This window comes from Podarcis raffonei, chromosome 15 (genome assembly GCF_027172205.1).
Source record: "Podarcis raffonei isolate rPodRaf1 chromosome 15, rPodRaf1.pri, whole genome shotgun sequence".
Taxonomy (NCBI): Eukaryota; Metazoa; Chordata; class Lepidosauria; order Squamata; family Lacertidae; genus Podarcis; species Podarcis raffonei.
Window position 1 is genome coordinate 5,884,498 of NC_070616.1, and position 22,364 is coordinate 5,906,861.

The 22,364-nt window shown below is 46.0% G+C and overlaps 1 protein-coding gene across 3 annotated transcripts in view; it reads left to right on the forward strand.

Annotated features, from left to right (window-relative positions):
* Positions 1-5,794: 5,794 nt before the first annotated feature.
* The window catches only part of USP32 (ubiquitin specific peptidase 32), a 124,340-nt gene continuing 107,770 nt past the window's right edge, over positions 5,795-22,364 (forward strand). For 2 of the 3 annotated variants that reach the window (XM_053366615.1, XM_053366617.1), the window contains exon 1: positions 5,795-6,119. In XM_053366615.1, the coding sequence (XP_053222590.1) occupies positions 6,062-6,119 (58 nt within the window). In that variant the 5' untranslated portion in view covers positions 5,795-6,061. The remainder of the gene's footprint in view (positions 6,120-22,364) is intronic. The other variant, XM_053366616.1, reaches the window with a different exon arrangement.

The window sequence follows — 22,364 nt, forward strand, 5'->3', positions numbered from 1 at the left end:
GTGTGTGGGCACCTTTGGACAATTAATTCCAGTGGCCTTCCTCCGAGTAAAACTTAGCTGAATATAGCCCCATCTTTTTGCCACACCTTGATAAAGGAAAAAAGCAACGGCCAGATCAAGCATACAGGCTGCCTGTTGCCCACCCCTGTGCTAAGAAGACACAAGTTTCAGATTTCCAGAAATGACATCCATTCCAGATAGGGATTCAGGGACTCGGCCTATGCAAAGCCTTGGCTGAAATGAACCAGTGAAACTGGTTTTGCCATTGCACCGGCCACAAAAGTGGGTTGACGACTACCCAGCTCCGTCTCTGTTTATGCAAGAGTTTGCATTATGCAAGATTGTGCACAGCAGATGACGTTGCTTTGTTCTTAGTAAGAGGTGAGTCAAGATGTCAGAGGTTGACAAATCTCTTTGAACTTCCTTTAACCGCAGACGGACCCTTTCGGGGAAAAGAAAGCAGATACTAAAATGGAAGTTCAAGTGGAGCTTTCCCAGGTTGGGGACGGGGAATGTAGTGGAAACACCAACAACTGGGAAACACTGGCCTGCGAGTGCTCCAATTGGAGAACAGCCTTTACCAAAGGTGTCATGGGCTTTGAAGACACTCAAACTCAGGACGAAAGGGAGAAATGTGCTAAGTGGAAGGCACATTTGGCAAACCCTCACCGTGATCAACTCCCACCCAGAAACCTACGTCCCCACTGTGGAAGGATGTGTGCAGTGCTTTTTTTCTGACAAAAATGTTTAGGGGTACTCTCATTTTCCTACTCATGTTGAAATACTGCCCCTCAATGAGGTCAAACTTAGATTCACAAAATGTTTAGGGATATGCATACCCCTGCGTCCCCCCAGAAAAAATGCACTGGGTGTGTGGATCCAGAATTGGCATCCACAGTCATTTACGGACTCACTGCTAAAACCCTGTTTTGGAAGACAATCTTACTTGGCTATGAGTGATCACCAAAGAAGATATTTATCGTAGTAGATCCCAGTTGCCCGCTGGATTTTTCTCTCTCTGTGTGTGTGTGTTCAAAATTTGCCTCATCTTCACTTGCAACATCAGAGGCTGCATGTTATGTAACTGAAGTTCTCACCCTGGGCCAGCAGGGGGATACTGTAGATAGTTTTCACTCAGGTTCACATATGCAAATAAGGGATTGAAAGTGACATTCAGTGATTGGATAGTTACAGAAAATGATTACTGTTGCGTTCTAGTGGAGCTCTATATAAGCAGGCTGGCTGAACCCTTCAGTTCAGTTCTGTTCTAGCCTGTGAATAAACAAGAGCTGTTTGAAGAATCGCTGTGTCGTCTGATATGTTCACCCACAACTTAACACTGCAGTTGCAGGGTGAGTTGGGAACATGACTGGAGAAAGAGTTAACTGCTTGCAAGGACCTGGAGAGTTCAGAGTGAGCTTTGTGGCTGTTGGCAGATTCTGAACCTGGAGAGAGCCTGCTTTAGTTTGACACATTTCACTATGAACGCATAGTCTTTCCCAGACCCAATTTCTTGCATGTCAAATTGATGTGGCGGTGCCAGTTCGATCACAATTCTCCAGTCCTCGAACGACGAGAGGTGGCAGAGGGTGCTTTGTCCCCTTGGAATAATATTTGTAGATTTGACTGAACTTGAGAGGGGAGTGGGGAGTTAAGAGGCGGGACTTGCATATTTCATTAAGCTTGCCATCCTATTTTCTTCCGTAGTCAGGTCAATGATATAATTGTGTTATGCATTTCCAGAGCAACACAGGGGACGTGAAAGTTACATTGCACAGATACCATCGAGCATAATAGCAGGTCTGATTGCTGGACCATCTACAACCAGGAACGGGGGGCCTGCAGCCCTCCAAATGCTGTTGAAGGTCAGCTCCCACCAGCCCCTTACCTTCATGGCCTTGGATGGGAGTGGTAGTCCAAGAACATCGACAGGTCCATGGGTTCTCCATCCTGAGGAATGAACCCAGAACCTTTTGCAGGCAAAGACTGTTCTCTACCACTGAGCCACGACCCTTTGTGGTATCACTAGTGTAGCACCGAGGATATTGCTTCCCTTCACTGCATTATATGGCCACTTACATCTTTAGTTCCTCCCTGATGTCTTCCACCACAGGTGACCTGTCTTTGATGAACTCTGCTTATAGCTGGTTTGCATGTAAAATTTTCTCCAGAATGAGCCAAAATTGCTGTGAAATAGCTCTCCGGGGTCCCTCCAGACTGCTTTTGTTTGTTTTTTTGTTCATTTTGCAGGTGTATTCTGTACTGTCATTGATGCAATAATGGTACTGTTGTAAACAGTGCATTCAAGGTGGATTTATACTGGACTGTCCACACCTCATTTCGCTGTATTAGTTGTTCTGCGATGCTTCCTTACTGTTATTGTGGGACTGCTATCTGGAAGGGCACCCTTGCCCTGTAACACTACAAAAGTATATCTGGGGGGAACCAGATACAAAAACCTTGAACTCCTTAGAGGACAAGTTGGGATATAAATGCAGTAAGATAAGTAAATAAACTTTTGCAGGCACAAACAGTATCGAAAGTGGGATTATGTATAACTGCCCCGAAAACCACAATGAATGCAGAATAAGAATGGTGTTGCCCAGTGACTGAAGAAGCATAAAAAAACAGAGAACTTCTCCAAATACTGTTTTCCCTGGAAGTACCCTTTGTCACTTTACTCCTTAATCTTATCTCATTTGCAGTGAAAATGTTTGCTCAAAAGTGAAGCACCCAGCTCCATCTTATCAGGCAGCTTTCCATTGCGTGCCTTGGGAGGAAAACAAAACAAAGGAAAAAGAGTTCGAAAAACAAACCATGCAAATAAAGGGCAAAGGGGAAAGGTGTGTTCCTGGGGCAAGATTTTGGAACACAGGCATTTTCCTTTCTTCATCTCGAACCACAACTTTCCACAGATTTGTGCAGATTGGCAGAGGTTCCTCAGGAGGCGACGATCAACTTGTTCGTCTTTCAGAAAAGGTCCGGCCATGTCAAGGAAGTTGGTGTGTGAGAAAATCAGCTGCGTGTTCACAGCAGAGTGTGCAAAGCTAAAGCTGGCTCTCAGCAAACAAAGAGAGTCAACCCCAGAGATCATACACTACAGAGCGAATCATGAGAAAGTGCCGTGGTCAACCTGATCATGTGGAATTTGACCAGTGGCCCTTTGTCTGGAGGTCTCTCTCGCCTGCCCCCTGTCCCCCAGAACTGCTGGTGTCAAGGGCACCTGTTTTATGATTATCTCAATAACTGTCCACATTAACTTTCAGCTGTGCTCCTGGGGTACTGGAATTTATTGGGGAGGCCTTGATGGATATCAAGGCATTTATGCTGCATCCAGAGCGGCTTGCAAATATTGTTCGTAAGCTATTCCCTACCCTCAGGCTTATAGTTTAAAAGGACATGATGCTCAAGGAAAAAGCCAGTAGGAGGGAGGAAGGGAAAGGCAGTTCAAACACTGTAAATGAACATTGGGGCATCTGGTAAACTGCTGCAGATTATGATCATATCACTGCTGTGGGAAATTTCCTACCAGAGCTTTGGAGCCCTTCTGTGAGGCCAGAGCCCAGGAGTGAGGCACAGAAAAAGCAAACGGTTACCTGATCAGGAATTTCCAGTTTATTCCATACTTGAGTATAGAGGTACAGTTATCGCAATCTGGGAAGCTAGCAAGAAAGGGGCTGGACCACCTACAAAGGGCTCTGCGGTTTTTATACCCATTTGAAAACAAGCATAATTTTAAGGGCGTGAGGGGCTATCTGTCTGCCTCATGATCCCACTAACTACAATTTGGGTTGGTCGCTTTTTTTTCAGCTATCTCCAGTTTTTTGTTCTGCCAGAAAGTATGTGTGACCCTGAGTTTGTAACAGTGAGTGTTACTTTTACTTAGGTTCATTGTTCCATAAACATGATCATTAAATTAATTAGCTGTTTTTTTGCCACGGCAACTCAAAGCGATATGAAGTATTTGGCTGCTGGGCTAAATGCGCTCCTGGCTCGATCCAGCAAGGATTGCATTATGTTTTTATATGAAAAACAACAAGCTGTGTGACACGTGTCCCAAATCCCACAGAATTTACGTATTACATATAGAGCCTGCCCTTCCTCCAAGGAGCACAGCTGGGGCCCATAGCTTCATTTATTCCGGTTTTATCCGCACAACAAGCCTGCAAGGTAGTTTGGTTTGTGAAAAACTGACGGGCTCAAGGCTACCAAATCAGCTTCATGGCTGAGTGAGGATTTGGACATTGGTGTCTCCAGCCCTAATCTAAAACTACCCAGCATAGGTTGTGTAGGGTTTACGCCCATTTGACAGTGCCAAATCTCATCTCCAATTCCAATAGGCGTCTGAGAGAAGCGTGCGCGTCTACAATTTGTATCTCTGTGGCTCAGATTGACAGCTTTCCTTCCCCGCCCCAAGATGGCCGCCACCCCTAATTAAAGTTGCCATACGCCGTTTGCATAAGCATTCCATAGAGACAAAAAGGCAAGACCGCCATTATGCACACTTCCTGTTTAACATAGCAACAAGCTGCGACGGGCTTCAATGCGGTGCCGTTCTAGGACTAGGTATCTCTGTGGTGGAACCTGAGCTTTGAATTGGAACGTGAGAGGAAAACAGGTCCGCCCCGTCACTGGGAAGGCGCACTCAAATTGGCAGTTAGTGTCACTTTGCTTTTTGCTATATCTATGGGCGCTCCCGCTGGGATCCAACCACAACACAGGACCCTGCTCCGCCTCCTCCGTCACGCGACGCGCTCGAGATGGGAGGAGTTAACCTTGGTTCCAAAGGGGAACGTGGACGGCGATGCAGTGGAGAGACACTTCCGGTTCCCAATTAAACGCGGGAGGAACTCAGTGTCACGCAATAGGCCAGGTTTCCCCAAGTAGTCTGGCGCCCTCGAGGTGTTTTTGGGACTGCGGGTCCAATCAGTCTTCAGTCAGAGGGCATCTGGTCGGCCACTGTGAGAGGATGCTGGAGAAGATGGTCCTGGGCCGCCCCTTGCGTTCTTATCTGCCTTTACGCTTATCAATATGCGCTACGACCCACGCACTATGTGCATTGCACCTGGCGTTGCTCGCAGAATATAGGAAACAAAATCACGCAAGCACTAGTGGTTAAAACTTGGTTCAGCCACTGTGGCCCTGCTCCGCCTCCACGCTCTGAGGCGGTAGGTGCATAGCTGTCAACGTTTTCCCTTTTTAAGGGAAATTCCCTTATTCCGAATAGGATTCCTCACAAGAAAAGGGAAAAGTTGACAGCTATGGATAGGTGTCTTTTAAAATATGGCAACCCTTGGGGAACCTCTTTCGGCCACTGTGAGAACTTGTGTGTCGGACTGGGAGCGCAAGATGCTGCCTTGTACCGAGTCAGGCCCACTGGCCCGCCTAGCTCAGTGTCGCCTGCACTGACTGGCAGCAGCGCAGGTTCCCTCCCCGCCCTGCCGGGGGATGCAATTGGGGATTTGCACCTGGGGGAACCTTCTGGTGGGCCTGATCCTCCGTGACTCTCCTCGTCTCCTCCCGACCCGACCTTACAATCGTTTTCCACCCGCCCCCTTCAAACAGCTACCGGAAGTGAGCGCTGCGCGGCAGGTTCCCCTTTTCTCCTCCGTTTTGCTCCCTTTTGTTTGGCTCGATCTCTAGGGACGCGCCCCGCCCCGCCGCCCTCCGCCCCGCCCCTTTCCACCCTTCGTCATGACGCGCGGGGGAGGAGGCGGGGCGATGTTTTGAACGGCGAGTGGGGGTTGGCGGGGGCGGAGTCAGTTAATTGGCGACGTCACGTGATTCGGCATGGAGGCGGCGGCGGCGGCGGCAGCAGCAGCTGAGGCGAGCAGCCTCCTGAGGAGTCGGCGGCGGCGGCGGTGTCGTCGTCGGCGCTGCTAGTGTCGCGAGGCCGGAGGGAGCGCGAGGGCGGCGTTGGCGTTGGCGGCAGCCTGCGCGAGGGTCGGGGAGGGAGGGAGGAGCGGGCAGCCTCTGGGCGGCGCCAGGACGAAGCCCCGGGGGAGGCCCCGGCCGGTGAGTGCGGCGGAGGCAGCGCCCGCCATGGACTGAGGGAGACGCGATGGGCAACAAGGAGTCCCGCATCGGCTTCCTCACCTACGACGAGGCCCTGCGGAGGGGTGAGTGCTGGGGGGGGGCAGGCCTCTTAGGATAATGAGGGGGAGCTTTGCTAATGAGGGGGGGAGTTTTGGGTCGGAGGGGGCGCTTGACAGGGAATGGCGGGGCTCCCTCTGAGGGGTGTGTGTGTGAGAGAGAGTGTGAGCTTTTTTTACATTTGAAGTTGACCAAGAGGATGTTAATGACATGTAAATGAGGCGTGTGGGAGCGTGTGGTTTCTGTTGTCAAGTGGTTTTATTTTTATTTTTTATGTTGCTCTAACCCGCCCTGGGACCTCCCAGTGAAAGGTAAATCTAATAACGCTGTGACAATGTTAAGTGGGCATGACAGTGAAAAGGGGTTTTGGGTACGCTAATGATATGCAGATGTAGGCAGGCACGGTAATGAGGTGAGAGGGCATTGGGTGGGCACAGAGTGCGCTAATGATATGCAGATGTAGGCGGGCGTGGGAGTGTGGGAGGGCGAGGGTCGTAAGGTGCATGCTAATTATGTGCCAGTGGGGGTGGGCATGGTAATGAGGAGCTATGCTAACAGAGGAGAGGACTGACTTCAGGTTATCTTTTGAGTGCAAGGAGGTGGAGGGGTGTTGAGGGTGGACATCTGAGGCCTGTGTGCTTAGGAGAAATGGCAAGCTCCCTTTGGGGGGGGTTAGGTCAAGAGTTGCAGGGGTCAAGTGGGGTGTTTGAAGAGAGGAATGAGGAGTATGTGGGGTATGGGGTACAGAAGGGGCTAAGGAGGAGTTTGCAGGGTGGTGGATGAGGGCGCTTTAGGGGTAGTAGGTTGCGGGTTACGACTGCCTTACTAGGAAAGAGAGCTGTGAGCATGGTATGCTTTCTGTTTGTGACAGGGGCAGTTTATTTATTATCTGTTCAATTTATATACTACCCTTTATCCAGAGATCCCAGAGTGGTGTACAACATAAAAAACCCCCACATAATTTACAGAGCAAAATAAAAAGACCATAAAACAATCAAAGGAAATCATAATAACAGGTCCCCTTCCTGTCCAGAAAGGGGTGCAGCTGGGCCACCAGCCAAAGCTGATGGAAGGCACTCTGTGCTACTTGGGCCTCAAGCAGCAATGGATCCAGGAGCACCCACAAGTTGCATACCTTCGCCTTCAGCGGGAGTGTAATCCCCTTAAGAGCAGGGAGTCTCCTGTTCATTTGGTTTAGGGAACCACTCACTCACAGTGCCTCAGTCTTATTTGGATTGAGCTTGTTGACTCTCCTCGAGTCCATTACAGAGGCAAGACACCGGTCCAGCACATCCACCGCCACACCTGGAGAGGTAAAGGAGAAATAGAGCTGTCTGTCATCAGCATATTGCTGACAGCGTACTTCAAAACTCCATACGACCCCCACTAAAGCAGTTTCATTTAGATGTTAAAACAGCCTAGGCGATAAAATTGAACCCTGAGGAACCCACATTGAAGGTTTCATGGGGCCAAAGAGCAGTCCCCAAGCACCACCCTCTGGAAACAGCCATCGAAGTAGGGCCAGAACCACTGTAAAGCAGTTGCACTCACCCTCAATTTGGATAGCCTCTCCAGGAGGATACAGTGGTCGATGGTATGAAAAGCCACTGAGAAGTCGAGGAGGATTAACAAACATCTATCACCCCTGTCCCTCCCACTGACTGGGGTCATCATATGAGGCAGCCAGGGCAGTTTTTGTGCCAAAACCAGGCTGGAACCCTGATTGAAATGGATCTAGAAAATCAGTCTCCTCCAAGAGCTCCTGGATCTCATCAGTGACCACCTGCTCAATAACCGTGCCTCCCAAATGGAGTTTGGCAACTGGACAGTAGATGCTTAGGTTCTCAAAATCTCTAGGGATAGTTTCTTAATGTTAAGTAAAGCCCTGTGGGGTAAGGCTGATGGGCAAGAGGAGTGTGGAAAGAGACTATGGAGAGAGATACATTTCATTTGTTAAAAGTAGTTATATCCTGCCTTTCCACTACCATTTTCAAGGTGGCTCACAGTGCACCATTCAATTTTTTAAATTAAAAAATCCCACTTATGGGGTGAATGCAGCAGTGAGGTTTGGATGTAGGTGGTCTTAGAGTTAATGTATGTCTGCTGGGGGTTGGGCACGTTTTCCATGCATGTTCTTTGCAGCAGGGATTATGAGGCTATATGGAGCATATGGATCAGACTCGCATGGTAGTGCATTTGAGGTGCATGCTGAATGTAGGTGGGGGGTAAGTCAGGTTAAGGTTGCCAAAAGGCTTTTGGGGAGTGGGATTTGCTTTTCATAGGATTATTAAGATTATATATTTGTAACTCTTTGGATATTTGGAAGCGTATGCATACTAATTATTATTATTAGTGTTTGTCATGGAATGGAGGAGGAGAATTGAATGGCCTTATGAGGCTGGGTGAGTGGGTTTGGCTCAGATTTCCCAGACGTATGGCACTGGGATGACAATAAAGATGCAGAAGAGAGGATGGTGTCAGAGAGTGCAGTATTGCTATCATGGTGAGCTGGGGGTCAGGTTTCATGAAGAGTCAGGTAGATGTTATGACAACTGATTCTTGTAGCTAGGATGCACAGGTGGCTCTGGAGGAAGAGAATGAGGATCACTACTTGAATTCCTGGATGACGGGCAGGGGAGGCAGAGTCCTCTTCCTTTTTGTTGTACCCACACTCTTTTTGATGTAACCACACTTTTATGAGGGACTTACAATTTGGTTAAAGCTAGGAGGAGATGGGGGGGCTCATTTGGGGATTTCATAAGAAGTCCCTACATTCTGTGCACTCCCCAAAATGCAAGCATTGGTGAGAACAGAGAATGAGGCTGAGTGGAGATTCTGATTTGTGAGTGAAGTTGAAGCAGGGGGTGGGAAACCTGTGGCCCTCCAAATGTTGGATTCCAACTCTCACCTTCCCTCACCATTGATCATGCTGACTGAGGCTGATGGGAGTTTCTTTATCACATTTATTAATAATCTGCCTCTCAGGACAACAAATCCTCCAAGGCAGTTTACATTAAATGACACCAAAAAGAACTGCAATAAACAATATTAGTATATTAAAAAGTCATCAGGATCCTTCCCGAAGGGCAGCTGTTGGTAGGTCAGAATGCATATGTTTGTATATGGTGGGAAGTTCATCTGGAGCAGGTTCTGAAGTGGCTTTCACCTGTATCCTTCTCTGTCTGGGAATTTAAAAAAAAAAAAAGGAGTGCCACAAGTTTCCCATCCCTGGCTTAGGAACTATGACAAGATGTCTGGTTGTGGCTTGAGAGTTAAGTGGTTGCATGGAAATAATTATAAGAACAACAATATTGTTGTTTCTTTGTATCTTCTTGTTCCTCACACAGGAGCCCAGGGCAGCTAGCAACAATCACAAAAATGCAGCCTTTTAAAACAAATATTAAAGTTGCAATCCAAACTAACATAAAATACGCTACAGTTATAACATGGTCAGCAATACTGTTAAACCAACAGAGCCCCAGCTGTTTTGTTCCAAAGGCAAGCAAAAATTTGTTGTCTCCTGAATGAGATTCACGTAGGACAGTGGTTTCTAACCAGTGTGCTGTGGCACCCTGGGGTGCCTTGAATGATGGTCAGGAGTGCCTCTGGCCTTCGTTTCTCTTCCTTCCCTCCCTCCTCAGATGCCCTCTCACGTCTCCGCCTCCCAAATACTTGCACAGCTGTTTATTGCAGCAGCCCTGGCTATAAGCTCTGCAGGCGAATGGTGCCTCTGGGAGGCACCTCTCTTTGGGGCGGGGCAGTTCAGAGACCAGGGGCTGCAGCAACTGCCCGGAAGACTCCCAAGGAGAGGGGAGAGGAGGTTGAGGGAACACTCTACAAGGGAGGGTGTTCGAAAAAGGGTGAGAGGCTGTCAGCTCTGCAGGCAAGGGGTGACATAACAGGGGTGCCACAGAAAGAACATAGTTGGTTAAAGGAGCCATGGGCTCAAAAGGGTTGAAAACCTCTGATGTAGGAGACAGCTTGATCACCACAGGGAGGGAGCTCCAGAGCTGGGGAGCTGTGAGAATGTTGGGTAAGAGTGTTGAGTTGGAAACCATAATCATTGCAGGCCCAGGATGAATGGCTGGGTTAGTAGTAGCAGGAAGAAAGCCTGTGTTGTGGCAAAGAATGGATAGGCACAGAAGTTTCAGCTTGCCACAGTGTTACTTTTGGTGAATTGGGGCTGAGGCCTAATCTGCATAGGAATGAGGCTAAGGTTGAGGTGGTAGTGAAGGTGCCTTGAAGGTGCTGGCAGGGAAGTCTGTGACGTTGATGCCTTGGCTTTGAGGCAGCAGTAAGGTTGATGGCTGGCAAACCACAGGCGGTCATAACTGAAGTTCTGTGGGAAGGGGGAGGTCATACTGGAGCTAGAAAACACAGATCCTGGCTTGAGGGGGCAACAGAAAAAGCAGGAGGGAGCAGTCCGAAGAGGCTTGTAAAACAGGTGGTGGAAGGTGAGGTTGTGTAAGTATGTGCGGGATGCAAGACATACAGGTAGAAGGATTAAGCAGAGTGTGGGCATTGCTTGGTGTGGGATGAGGGATGCTGGTTATTTTTCAGAGTGCATGTGGGGGGGGGAGGAGATAAGTGACAAAGGGATATTGGCCAGGGAGAGATGGAGTACTTAAATGTGTCTGGGGAGGGAGGAATATCCTTCAGAGCTGTCTAGAAGAATGGTGAGAGGGGGATGGTGGAGGAGAGAGGAGTCTGGGTTGCAAATGCCCTTTGCTCATAGGGAAGGCAGGAAGGGAGGGATCCAGCAGTGTTCATCTCCCCCTCTCTCTGTGGAGCTGTCAGTGTCTGTCAGGGCAAAGTGGCACGAAGCGCCTTTGCATTCGTGGCACCGCTATGGAGGACCTGAGACACAGCAATGACGCTTGTGCCTTGGACTGTACCTTGAGCTTTCTCGGAAGTACCAGGAGGGCAGTGCACCTGGGAGAGGATCAGCAGCTGGCTTCGGATCTCTGGGTCATTGCATCCTTTGGGGCTTGCTTTTGCATCATTCATTTGCTGAAACACCTGTGTTTTTTCCCCTTATCCTCCTTTACACTTTCCTTTCACTTTCACTGGTGAAATCAGTTGTGTTGTAAAGTGAGGAGGGGGGTTGTAGACTGCTGCTGACACTGCAAAAAAACAAAAAACCCCACTCCCCAGTTCCTTTGCAGCCCTTTCGGCTACTGGTTTTACTTGTTTCCCATGATATCAGTCTGTCGCATCTTCCCTCCTTCCAACAGCTTTAGAAGATCCTGCTTCCTTGCCTGAAAGGAGCTGTGTCGTTTCCTTATGACTGCCTTGCTCTCTTGCATACATATCATACACCTGCTATTTACTTTACCGCTGTGCCTGGGGTTGCGCTGACTACGTGCTGCTTTGGAGGGATGCAGTGACTGGGGACAACGGCTGTGTTAATAGTTTTCCTGCCACACTGGTGATCTTTGCGCTCTTTTCCAAAAGCATGTGGTGAAAATTACCGTGACGCCGAGATGGGTGCAGACCTGGATGTCTTAATTGCTGGTCACTGCCTTCCAAAAAGCTTTACTGCTCGGTTGAGGATCCTCACCCACTGCAGCTGTCATCATAAGCTACAACTCATCTTTTAGCCTTTTCTCGGTCTTGTACTAAAGGGCGGAGGTTTGGGGAATAAATATTCGGCTCTCACTGCACTGTTGGTGGCTGTTGCAGTGAGATCGAATCAGGGCTGTGTGTTAAGTTGCAGTTCTCCAGATGTTGCTGGACTTGCATCAGCCCCAAGCAGCATAGCCAGCAACCAGGGATAGTGTAAGTTTTAGTCTGGCAACATCTGAAGGACCACAGGTTCCCCATACTTTGGTTAGAGACTCATTTAGACACCTTTAGACAGGATACATGGAAAGCTACTTCATACATTAAAAAGAAATCTAGAAAAAATGCAAAATATGCATTCGCACAGCTAACTTTTTTCAGGAGGTCATGATGGGATGGAGCTTCCTGCTGAGTGGCAAAGTTGCATTTCCCCCTGCCTAATGTGAAGTAAGGCCCTAAGAGTCCAAGGCCAGGGTTTAATATAGCATCGGTCAATTCCTGGTATTTCCATTGTTTTCAAGCTTCCCTAAAACCATTCGTAGCACAGGTTATACATGCATGCCAGTTTTACTTCAAACATACTTGCAGTTTTGGTGTAACAAGTAGCTTTTTAAGCAATTGTTACTTTAATTTTCTCAAAGGTCCATTTCCCAAACAGAAAATATGACTTGCAGTTTGCACAGTGTTCTGTAATAGGAAGTCGTCGCTGGAGGAATGGGGTTGAATTTCAAATGGGTGCTTTTACATGTTGAAATCTTGTTGCGTTTCTATCGTGAAGCTTATCTCTTGATAGTTTGAAAAGGGGAACAAAGACTGCACAAAGTTACCCTCTTTAGGTTTTGAGGCGAAGACTGTGCAGGAGGGAGGCAAAAAAGAGGGAAAAATACTAATTTGGCCAATCATGTAAACAGCCAGTCTCCTGGGGCTTCTATGCAACCAGGCAGGAAAAGGTGCAAAAGTTGGCTCTGTTGTTTCCTTCTTAGGACACCAATGACCCTCATAGTGGCTTGTGGGCAAATAGATGAAACATCTTGTGGGTTGGTAATTTATGCCAAATTTATTTGTGAAGTTGAATGTGGATCTTTTGACTGCTCAGATGGAAACATTGGCATTTTATTTTAAAAATATTTCATTTGGGTGTCCTGATAGGCTTGTTCCCATCACAATAAACCGCAGCTGCTTCTGCTCTTGGACTCGTGTATTTTCCCCTCCTAGTGTGGCTGTGAGAAGTTCAGAAGGGTTTGCTTCAATTGCTTCTGTTTTTGATTATCCAGAGCTTGCTGTGTTATTTGAATGCATTGGAGTGTGGTTAATGTTAACTGTGGTTTGTATGACAAGCCAATTTCAAACCATGGTTTATGAAGCTAGTGCGTTTCAGCAAACTATTGTTAAGATAGCTACAGTTTAGGGTTCAGTCAAAGCAATACATCAATCTTCTCCAATCTAGTGCCATCCAGATGTGGTCGGATTACAGCTCTCACCAGTTTCAGTTAGCATCGCTGGTGTAGGGGATGATGGGAATTTTAGTGTAAAACATCTGGAAGGCACCAGGTTGTGCTACACTGTAGTAAACTGAAATTGGAAGTGAAAACTTCCTGATTCGTGACTCTGCATGGAGTGGGGGAGGGCGGGGCCCATAAACTCAGAAGAAGATTAGTTTCGTTCTTGTCATGATAAGCCAGCCTTCCTTCAACCTAGTGCCCTCCAGCTTTGGCTGGGGAGGGCGGGATATAAATAAAATTATCCCAAGTCTTCAGTTTGCAAAGTCAGTCAGATCTCTGCATTCACTCCTCTCTGAGCAGTAGTGTTTACAACTAAAGTTGTGTTCTTTCATGTTGTCTTTCTCAAGAGGTTCTGTTTGGTTGCTATTTGCAGGTACAGGGCTGGCTAAACAACTTGCCTGTTTACTTAGACAGTGAATCATTCTGTGTTTGTGTGTGTGTGTAAAAACAGTGCCGCAAACAAAACATTTCCCTCTGCTGGGCTGCACTCACCCCTGTGACAACTCTGTAGGCAGTAGCAGACGGCAGAGAAGTCTATGCTGCACCAAAATAAAACTTGTGTGTACACTTGTGGACAGCTGCTTCTGTGTGAAGGGTTACCCTTTGCAGCTTCCTAACTTGATAACAACACTCTTACTGATCAAAAGTAAAACTTTTTGTGGTTCTTTAGAGCATGCACCTAAATCATGTTTTCTCATTTGCCTACAGTGGGGTGAGGATCCTCAGCTGAGCAGGAAAGCTTTGTGAAAGTTTGGTGCCTTACGGTGTTTTTTATTTATTTTTTGAAAATGTATTTTATGTGGAAAGAAAGGGTGAATGCACAGGATAGTGAGTGAAAACTGTTAAAAGGCACTTAAGGAAGAAATAATACAGAAGCAAATAAAAAACAGTGGCAATAGTAGTAGGCAGAACTCCATTATGGCAGCATCAGTTGAAGGATACAGAAGGTCCCTAGTTAAATCTCCAGGATCTCCAGGTAGAGCTGAGTGTGTCGCCTGTAAGAAATCAATGGGAGCCACTGCCAGTTAATCTGGACATTAGTAAGCTAGATGGACTTGGAGTCTGGCAGTTTCCTATGTTCCTAATTGGCAGCTGGCCACTCCAAAGGCCTTTTCATAAAGTCTCGTGTTGTCCAGGTGATGAAAAACACGAGGGATATATATGCGTGTGTGCGTGTGTGTGTGTGTGTGAGAGAGAGAGAGAGAGAGAGAGAGAGAAAGAAAGAAAGAAAGAAAGAAAGAAAGAAAAAGTGACTGACTGCTATTGTGTGTGTGTGCATGCCAAATTTGGCAGTTGATACACCTCAGAGCATATCTTAATATTCTTAAATTGTGAGTGGCAGCAGTTCCCTTTTTTCCATGTGTAAATATTGAGTGGGCCATTCTTACTCTGAAACATGGCAATTGATAAGCTGCATTCAGCTGTGACTTGCTCAAATATGTATATCATATTTTCCTTGGTTGTGGGACTCCCTTCCTGCATAATGCCCCTACACTGCAGGCTTTCAGATGTGCCTTGAAAGTTCATTGATTCCATTGATTTCATTGATTTAAAAATGGTAGACACAATTTGTATTGAATTCCCCCTACACTTGCAGTGGCCCCCAACTAATGACTGCTACAGGTGCCTTCAGATACAGAGTCCTCTTGCAATCTTCACCTTGTCTTGCACTCCTGGCAAAGAGAGCTAACTAATGCCTTGCTACCTCTTACCACAAAAACCAACTCGGTTGAGAATGTAAAAAAAATTGGTGGTAAATAAGCACATCATAACCAGGCTTTAGTGTCATACTAATTCAAAGAAACAGGGACACATGCTGAGGGTGGGAGTACACAAGAATGATCTGCCATTTTAAGGCTGGGGAGAATTAAGAAATGACCCCAACCATCAGGGCAAATACTTCATTAGGCCAAATGCAACGTGGTGTGCAAACTTTCAGGTACTCCAGAACTCTTCATGAGGTGAATGAGATGTGGGATAAGCAAGTACATGGGCACCTCTGGAAATCTAGCAGGAAGCCGTTAATGGCTCCAACCCATTGATAAAGAGCATACTGCTGGCCACTTCTGAGCTGATCAGGTTCTAAATTTTCAAACCACTGGACATGTGGCCCAGGATAGATTCTGGGTTTGTGAGTCTCTGGCTTCAATTCATGCAGACTGGCTTTCTGTATTGGGAGGAGAGCTATGATGAGTGCATTGCTGACTGTGTAATTAAATTAGCTGAGCAGTTCACTGTAGTCTTCTAGAAATGTCACATTTGTCCTGGAGTCTTGGTTATTATGGAAGAAATCTTGGCTTATTAATATATGCTCAATTAAAGCCTGTACAGTTAAAGCATATTCATATTTTCTAAAGGTTAGTTTCTCACAATGCTTCTAGTGCTGCATAGTTGTTTCACTGCATGGGTTTTAGTGCACAAGCCTAGACTCCTCCTCAGCTCACATGGTCCATTCACCCATCTCCTCCCCCCATACAGCCAGAAACTCAGAAGCTTTTACTCTTACTTAACCCTGGCTTTCAGTTTTGTCTGAGCTCAGGATCGCTTTTAACACTAACTATGGTACTTTAAACAAGCGGGCTTTATAAGCTGCAGTTTGAACTTGACTTGTTCTGAAAGTTAAACCACAACCCCCAGTTTGGACAAAATGGGAATCTGTGGTTTGTTAAAACTGAAGATAAAAGGCTTCTGAAGTCTTCCCCTGGGCTGTGTGGAGGGGAGAGGTTCATCTGAGAGGATGCAGACTTGGTAGTGCTAAGCCATAGTTTAGTCTTGTGTTCAAACACAGCCATTGTTACCTTAGGCTCGTGTGCATTGCCAAGCAAGCCAGCTTGCCATTAATTCCAGATGGACATGAATCTTGTGTTTCTCACTGTGGGGTGGGTGCAGGTGGTTAACCCAGGAGGTTAACTGGAATAAGCTGTTGGGGCTAGGCTGGGTCAGCAACAACTGTACCCAAATCTAGACCTACTAACTCAGAGCCATCGAGCTCAGTGGCCTGAAACTCGTCCCTGAAATCTAGCAAGCAGAGTGGCATTTGGTTGTTGCCCGCAGTGACAGGCTCCTAGTGTTTATCTGTGGCTCAGCCAGTCCAGGGGGCTTCAGGGGTTGATGTTGCTTTGCTCACAGCTGTTGTGCCCTTCCAATTTTTGGATCCAGTCTTGGACCTTGGGGTTCTTGTTCCAGCCTTGAAGTTGCCAATAAAGCACGGCTTTGCTCTGCCACTGCCTATTTGCAACACAGCATACCTTTCCAGAGTTCTCTGCATTAATCCTGTTAGTTCTCCGCCTCTTGTGATTGCTGAAGATATGTGATGGCCAAGAAGAGAAAATAAATAAAGACAGACCTCAGAGTAAAGGGCAAGTTCAGTGGCTTTTGCAATTTGCCTCTGGGCTGGGAAGTCACCCAAGCTGTAAATTGCCCTGGCTGTGGTGATAACCTGTTTGGGCAGCCACTGTGTGATGTGCTCTTAAGAGATGTGTGTTAGGAAGGGTGGATAGGCCTGTTGTCTCCCTTTTCTCTTCTAGCCTTAAAGGGCCAGCAGCCCTTTATTGCTAATTGCTAGAAAGAGTCACACTCTGCATGGCACTTCCTTGGAAGCTGTGTTGGCAACAGATATTTTTTATGAGACTGAAAGAAACTGCTTGAAATAATTCTTTATACCACGGGAGCCCTCTCTCGTCTGGTCAGACTGATGATCCATCTTGCTTTGGATGACTGCAGCTCTCCAGGGTCTCAGATAGAGAAGACTGTTTCTCAGTGAAGGCTTCTGGATCCTTTTAACTGGATATGCTAGAGATTATTGTTAACACCTCTTAAGATATGTAGATTTCTTGCCTTTTTCAGAGACCAGATCCTTTTTTACTGGTGTGGTAATTGCTGAAGCAAGTTGTCCTCTTCTTGAAAGTAGTTCCTTTATCTTAATGTAAACATTATCTCAGTGGTTGAATGGCTCTGTGGTATTTGCAGTGCTTAAAAGATGCTTTAATGTTCCTCACTCCTATTTTCATATTAAGAGGACATTTATATGAGACAAAAGACTCCTCTGGTGAAAACAACTATAGCTAGGGAAAGTGGGGAACCTTCTAATGTTGGATTCTACAAGCAGTGATTTGCTCAACTGTAAATGCTGCTCTTTCTGGCAAGTTACCGTAACTGGTGGACTAAAATATTACATGTTTAATTCCTAAATAATGCAGCCTGTCTGCATTAAATTCTGGGAACCAGATTTTAAACAACTGCATTTAATGATTGCCTGTTGCTAGGGATACCACGGGCAGTTGCTGGACTCGTTTGGACATTTGTTCTTGGTTGGTATCTGGTAGAAGAGACTTAATTTGCTGGCATTCGGGTAATATCCCTATTTTGTAATCCTCGATGCGAGAGGAATTCACCATCAAGATTAGCCTAAAGAGAAAGTGAAGAGAACTACCTACAGAGGTTATTGTAAATCATGATGTAGTCAGGTTGGAAGTGAATTGTATTTTGAATGTGTTCTTCTTCCCTGTTGGTGAATTCTCTTTGGAATTCTGTCCTTTAAGGCAGGTTTGCAAACCAGTACAGACAATCTTTTTGGCACATCTGGAGTGGTGATGTCTTGGAGGCATGTTTTGCCCAGAAAGAGTCGATATTTGCCCCTTCAAATTACTGGTTATAAGCCTGCAACTTCCTTTCTGTAGCCTTATTTTATTATTATTTCTGTCTCTCTTGCTATAAAGAAGTTAGCCCTTCAAATAAATCCTCTCTTTCTTTTTGTCAGAAAAAATGACTACAGTGGTACTTCAACCCGAACTTAATTTGTTCTGGAGGTCCGTTCGTAACCTGAGGTACCACTTTAGCTAATGGGGCCTCCTGCTGCTGCCGCGTGATTTCTGTTCTCATCCTGAAGCAAAGTTCTTAACCCGAGGTACTATTTCTGGGTTAGCGGAGTCTGTAACCTGAAGTGTCTGTAACCTGAGGTACCACTGTATTTATTTCGGACTATTTATCTTGAACTATTTACCCTGCCTACTAACCAAAGTTACATTGTGAACTGCCCAGAGATCTACGGATGAAGGGCGGTATACAAATTTACTGAAATAAATAAAAATAAAATAATAAGGTTCTCAAGGTGGCTTACAAGAAAACATAATAAAATAGACAGTGATGCAGTAGTCACTACAGCAGGGCAAAGGTGTATATAAGTTGCCCCTCCCCCTTGATAAAATTGGTGTGGCATTTGCTGGACCTGATTCTTAATACTTTCAAACAGTACCACTGGGTTGCAACTTCCTTCTAATGTTTTTAAGAATTTTTGGGTGGTTGTATTTTTCGCCAACACTGTCCTGCATGCTCGATGTGTGTAACCTCCTGAAATAACTTTAGTTTCCCTGAGAAGGGGGAAGTTTTAAAACCAGAACTTAAAATGTCACAGAGTTTCAGTGGTAAAGAACAAAAACTCCCTTCAAAATTCCATATAAAACAGACAACCAGAAACTGAGTTGGGCATTTTCCATAAGCGGACTTATTACTGCATTTTGTTGTGTTTTCTTGCTGTGTCAATGTTCATTTGGATTCAGCTGTCAACTTTTAACAAGGAATTTTGAATCTCTGGTGAACTTTGTTCTCTGGGTATTCATTGCTTGTTTGACTTACAGAACCTTAGGAAAGTGTTTTCTGCTGATGGCCACTTTTGCTTCTAGGCGACCTTCTTGGGGGATGGGGCACATGGTGAGCAGGGCTAGTGGCAAAAGTGGGCAGGGCAGCAAATGTAAAATTTACCCTTTGTATGGTAGACTAGTTTCTACACATATTCACACACCCCTCTCTTTCCTTCATCCAGGCAAGCAATAGGCATTATCATATTTCAATGACATATTCCAGTTGACACAAAAACACTAAAGGATGTGTGTGCTATGTAGAGAGAGGGGTGTGTCCAAGGAAATATATCCCTGGGAAAGTCCCAAGGGCGAGATAGAAAGGGCCGTCTCTCTCTCTCTCTCTCTCTCTCTCTCTCTCTCACACACACACACACACACACACACACACACGGTCCTGCCTTAGAATATCACTTTGATGGGCTAGCTGGGAGTGGCACAAATGTTATGGGGCAACAGCTGGAGCAGTAGTTGGTGGCGGGGGGGGGGGGGCGGGGGCAGCGCTGGATAGACATGCTTTTCTCCATTGCTTCATTTGTTGCTTATTGTTCTCTAGCTGCCACACTGTGCTGTAAAGCCTGGCCAAGAATGCCTGAAGCATCACCTTCGTGGGCTAACTGGGAGTGACCTGTTTAGCTTGCCTGTGTCCTCGTGACAGCAAACATCCCAACATAGTGCAGAACTCAACAATGCCCCATCTGTTTAAAAACTATTTGGGTGGGAATGAATGTTTACGTGTACAGTATGCATAATACAAATAATTTGGCGGTGTGGATTTGTGGTGTGTCCCGTCCCCCCCGCCAACTTTGTTCTAGAGAACGCTGATGTTCCTTAGCAGTTAATCAGCAATATCTCAGTAAGAGAATTCCTGTGAAAGCTCAGTTTGGAAGGGGCAGAAGTGAGGTCCACAAACCCAGCTGGTGCCCTGTATGAACTTAAACATGTGCCCCAGAGCACTTTTAAGGGGAAAAACAGTGCATGAATGAGACGTCCTTGACATCTATTTGGTATAATCCTAAATATTCACAGTTTTGAAAATTTAATCCATTGCAGAGATCTGATAGTTAAGAGGGCATATAAGGTGAGTGCACAAGACTGATTTTAGTAGGTTCTGTGGTTCATTCTGGTAATATATACAAGGTAGTGTGTCCTGCATTCTAGCACTTTACCCATTTGGGAGAAGGGCCTCAACTTAGTGATAGAGCACCTGTTTCCCATGCAGAAGGTTCCAGGTTTAGTCACTGGTATCTCCAGCTAGGCCTAGGAGAGACCTGTTTTCTGGAATCCTGGAGAGAAACTGCTGCCAGTCAGTGGAGGCAGTACTGGGCTAGATTGTCCATTGGTCTGATTCTGTATAGGGCAGCTTCCTATGTCCCTATGGCTGGCTGGTCCCTAGAACCAGTTGGTTACACACGGTTGTCTCATTTATAATGCTCAGCTTTCTCCATCTTTCTCACATTGAAACATAGCATTCAACTCAGTGTGTGCCTGAGATTGTCCCAAGATGGTAACTCAATGTTTTCCTGAGATGGTCCTGATTCATTTTTAAGAGAGATAAATGCAAGCTTTAACATATTAGTAAACCCTTTAAGCGGAGTTGTTTTTCTTTAAAAAGTGGCCCAGTGTAACTAAAGTTAAAAACAAAACTTTTAGAAATTGATTTTTATCCACCCCAGTGTAGCATTCCACCACCATCAAGACACTTTCCACTGAGTAATCTTGTGTAAAGGATGTAAGGTTGTGGTTTCTAACTGATAGGTTGCAGCTCCCCAAAGTACAATTTGGCAGCAAGTAACTGTTTACATTCAGGTTCATATACAGCTGCTTTGTAAGAGGAAAATGGTAAGAAAACAACCCAGTGGGTTCCCTCTATTAAAGTGTGAGTCTTCCTTCCACCTTTAGTATAATATGACACCCATCATTGGTGCACAGCCATCACTACTGAGGATTTGCTAAGAACGCCAGCCTCCTTATATGTGATTTTGTGTTGCAGACTTTGCCACTGGATGGTCTGATTAGGTGTCTACTATTGGTTGATATCAGGAGATTGCAATCAAGCAAGTTAGCTTATCGCATTGGCTTTATTATCCTTGAAGCTGGCACAGTAAATATATTGCTAAAAGCTTTGCCAGCAGGATAACTTTGAATGGCACCCTGATGTTGACATCATTTTGTAGAGCACTGGGTTTTTAAACTTTGTAGGTTCAGGGAGTCTTTTCATCTTTAGAATCTTAGCAGGTTTTTGACTACACAACATCTTTACAGGAAATAATTGGCTATTTCAGAATTCATATAGATGCTGGCAATCTTTCTGAGACATGTGATGTGGGTATATCCCCTTTTGGGGCAGAAATTGTTGTCCTGTTAATTTTGTTTTGGAACAATCCTTGATTTTTGTGAATTTCTACACACTTCCAAATTATATTACAGTCATACCTCGGGTTGAATATGCTTCAGGTTGAGCGTTTTTGGGTTGCCCTCCGCGGTGACCAAGAAGTAACGGAGTGTGTTACTTCCGGGTTTCACCGCATGCGCTCAAAATGACGTCACACGCACGCACAGAAGCGGCGAATTGCGACCTGCGCAGGCGCAGGTTGCATTTGCTTCAGGATGCGAACGGGGCTCCGGAACAGATCCCATTCGCATCCAGAGGTACCACTGTACTGTGATGTGGGGACTAGCAGACAATGCAAGTGGATCCTGTGAGCCCTTGTGGCTGCAGCAAGACTTACGGAAGGTCAAAGACCTACCATCTACTGTATTGGCCCTAATATAAGCTGCACCCGAATATAAGCCACACCTTTAAAATTCAAGAGGGGAAAAGAAAATAAGGCCGGCAGCCTTCCCCCCTTCTTTTCCGTGACTTGGGGGAGGCTTGAGAGCCACGGATGGGACGGGCACCATTGCCCCGCGCTCCCGGGCTGCTTCCTGGGGGGAGCCTTGCCGCTTTGCAGGTGGCCTCCTCGCCATCCCCCTTCTTTTTGGCGGCTTGGGATGAAGCAAGGACTGGACTGTTTGGGGGGGGGGAGCTGTAAGGTCATGAATATAAGCCACACTTATAGTCCGCATGGGCAGAATTTGGAAAAAAAGTGTGGCTTATATTCGGGCCAATACAGTATTACTCAGTAGTCTGAAGGTGTTCCCAAATTTTGAATGTACATTTTCTATCTTCAGTCTTGTTTGGAAAACTCTTTTAACATTTTGCTAGCTTATATTAATGTGCATGTTTAAATTAAATAGGATGGATTATTTTGATGGATTGATGAATTATTGTTAACGACAGCAGATGGTTCTTCTCCCTTTTTTCTTTTGTTACATTAGCATTGTTTGTTTGTTTGTTTAAAAAAAGAATCCCAGAAGGTTGTAGATGTTTCTGGGGCACGTTCCAAGGTGCATACTCAGTTCATATGTTGTTTAGGCCAGTCCTGTTGAGATGGCCAGAGTGCTTTGTGAACCAAGTGTTATCTGGAACACGCTCAATGTTCTCCTGTGGCTGCTCACTTCAGGTGAAAATCAGTAGTGATCTTACTTCCAAGAAAACATCCTGCCATTATTGCTCCTTTGATGGAGC